The 2324-nt window shown below is 24.6% G+C and overlaps 1 protein-coding gene across 1 annotated transcript in view; it reads left to right on the top strand.

Annotated features, from left to right (window-relative positions):
• The window catches only part of LOC105622435 (RCC1 and BTB domain-containing protein 1-like), a 3047-nt gene extending 1437 nt beyond the window's left edge, over nucleotides 1-1610 (top strand). The window contains exons 4-9 of the mRNA XM_012203853.1: nucleotides 136-263; nucleotides 332-595; nucleotides 857-981; nucleotides 1071-1171; nucleotides 1234-1364; nucleotides 1539-1610. Coding sequence (XP_012059243.1) covers nucleotides 136-263; nucleotides 332-595; nucleotides 857-981; nucleotides 1071-1171; nucleotides 1234-1364; nucleotides 1539-1610 — 821 coding nt within the window. The remainder of the gene's footprint in view (nucleotides 1-135; nucleotides 264-331; nucleotides 596-856; nucleotides 982-1070; nucleotides 1172-1233; nucleotides 1365-1538) is intronic.
• The last annotated feature ends 714 nt before the right edge of the window (nucleotides 1611-2324 follow it).

Raw genomic sequence — 2324 nt, 5'->3', positions numbered from 1 at the left:
ATATATATATATATATATATATATATATATATATATATATATATTAGTAAAAAAAGTGAAGATATATAAGTAAATCTAAAATTTATGAATATGATACTATTAAATAAACAAATTTCTCTAATTTCGATATTTTAGTTAAAATTGTTTGTGGACATTTTCATACACTTATCCTCACTGACAAAGGAAAAGTCTATGCCTGGGGTGCTAACTATAAGAAACAATTGAGTTCATTCTATATTAATGAAATACTATCTCCTTTTATGGTGAATTGTTTAATTATTATTTTCGTAAAGGAATAAATAAAATAAACCAGAAAATTTTGCAATTGCAGATAAATATACCTAATATAAGGAAAATATCAGATATCGCCACCATAGAATATACGAGCATTCTCAAATCTAACGAAGATCAACTCGTCTATGTACGGGGTGAGCTGTTTGGAAAGAAAATTAAGGAATATGCCATCTGCGAATACACAAATATATTTGGCATATGCAATTCGACGATGGCACAATCACCGATATCTATTACTCATACATATACAGATGAAGAAAATATGATATTAAGTGATTTAGAAGCGGCGTTCAACGATAGTGTAAATTTTATTCTCTAATGCGTTAATATACTTTAATAGATTTTCAATTAATTGGAGGCCTGTTAGAGGCAAAGCAAACCATTTGTTAAACATTTTCATACGTTTATTTTCATACATTTAAAAGTACTTGCATCCATCCTCCTCTTTATCCTCCTTATTCTATAGATTTTCAGCACGTTTTTTATATACTAATAATTTTTCTCTTCTTATATTATACTTGTTATATTTATTTCGAATAATTCTTATTTCTCATGTTTAAAGTCAACGAGCTGTCTTACAGTAGAAGTTGGAAAGAAATCTATCTACGTTCACAAGAATATTCTGAAAATCCGTTCATCATATTTCGCAAACATGTTCCAGTTTAGTGGACTTGAAAATAAACAAAGGTAATTATTTATGAAATAATTAGTGCATTTTTATTAAAAACTTGTAACGTTTGACTGCATTTGTTGCACTTTAACATATTTTGGAACAGGGTTATCAAGTATGATGATTATTCGTACATTGTGTATAGAGCGTTTTTTAAATATTTATACACCGGTATAATCGATCTATTGTCTTTGAAAAACGAATTAGGTGAGTTTTAATTAAATACATTAGTACCATCTTCAATTCATAATTAAAATGTTTCGTTGCAGAGCTTTTGAAGTTGTCTAACAAATACTGCATGTTGAATCTTGAGAAAGATTGTATTCAAATAATAAAAAAAAAGATAACAGTATTTGACGTATTCTCTATTAAAAAAATAGCAATGCAGTATGGCATAAAGGTATCACTTTTTTCTCTTTTTTCTATTATTTCTTTTCCAAGATAAAATATTCGATCATTTTTTATAAGATTGATTTACCAATTGATTTAGTTTCAATTTAAATGTTAAATTTATTTAAAAAATGTAATTTTATTCTATATTAACTTAATTATTTATATATCATATAATTTTCAGGAATTGGAAGATTATTGTTTCAACTTTATCTTAAGACACAATATAGAAGATATATATTACACTAATGATTAAAGGATACGTTTTTATTTTGATTTTTAGATATCAATAATTTTTTACTTTTTGGAATAACATTTTTTTAATATTTAATATTTATGTTAATCACATTAATTTAGGAATTGGAGATCATTACTTGAACAAAAATGTAAATCTTGTAGTATTTTGTATGCTAAACACGAATCCGTTTTCTAAATATAATTATGATTCTTTCAGAATTTTTGAGAAGAATGTCAAATTCAGAAAATATTGATTTTTAAGGGAGTATTATTTTGTCGCATTGTTTTTTAAGAATTTTTTTTTTAAATGAGTGAATATTTTTTAAAATAATTTTTTGGGTTTTATTTATTGTAGTTTTCAAGATAAAATTTTTATTTTTTTTAAATAAAAAATATGAATAATATTTGACATTTCATAAATCCATTTCCTCTTTGCATCGATTACAGAGATCGTCGGCGACTATAAATCCCCCCCCCCTCAGTGAAATAAAAAAATAAAACTTCATTTTAATCACACTTACGATTATCATATGAACTAGAATAATTCATTTCGCGCAATAAATAAATGACACTTGTTTTTATAAAAAGTTTGATTTTTACGTTTTTGTAAAAATGTTTTCAAGCTCCAAAAAATATAAAAAATTAAATTATTAAAGTAATTCCAGTTGCGACAATAAAAGAATGTGTATTTTATAAGCCCTTAAAATTTGAAACCAATGTAAAATTTTTTTTT

The sequence above is a fragment of the Atta cephalotes genome, assembly GCF_000143395.1.
Source record: "Atta cephalotes unplaced genomic scaffold scaffold00044, whole genome shotgun sequence".
NCBI classification, from domain to species: domain Eukaryota; kingdom Metazoa; phylum Arthropoda; class Insecta; order Hymenoptera; family Formicidae; genus Atta; species Atta cephalotes.
This window is presented reverse-complemented; position numbering and strand designations above follow the sequence as displayed.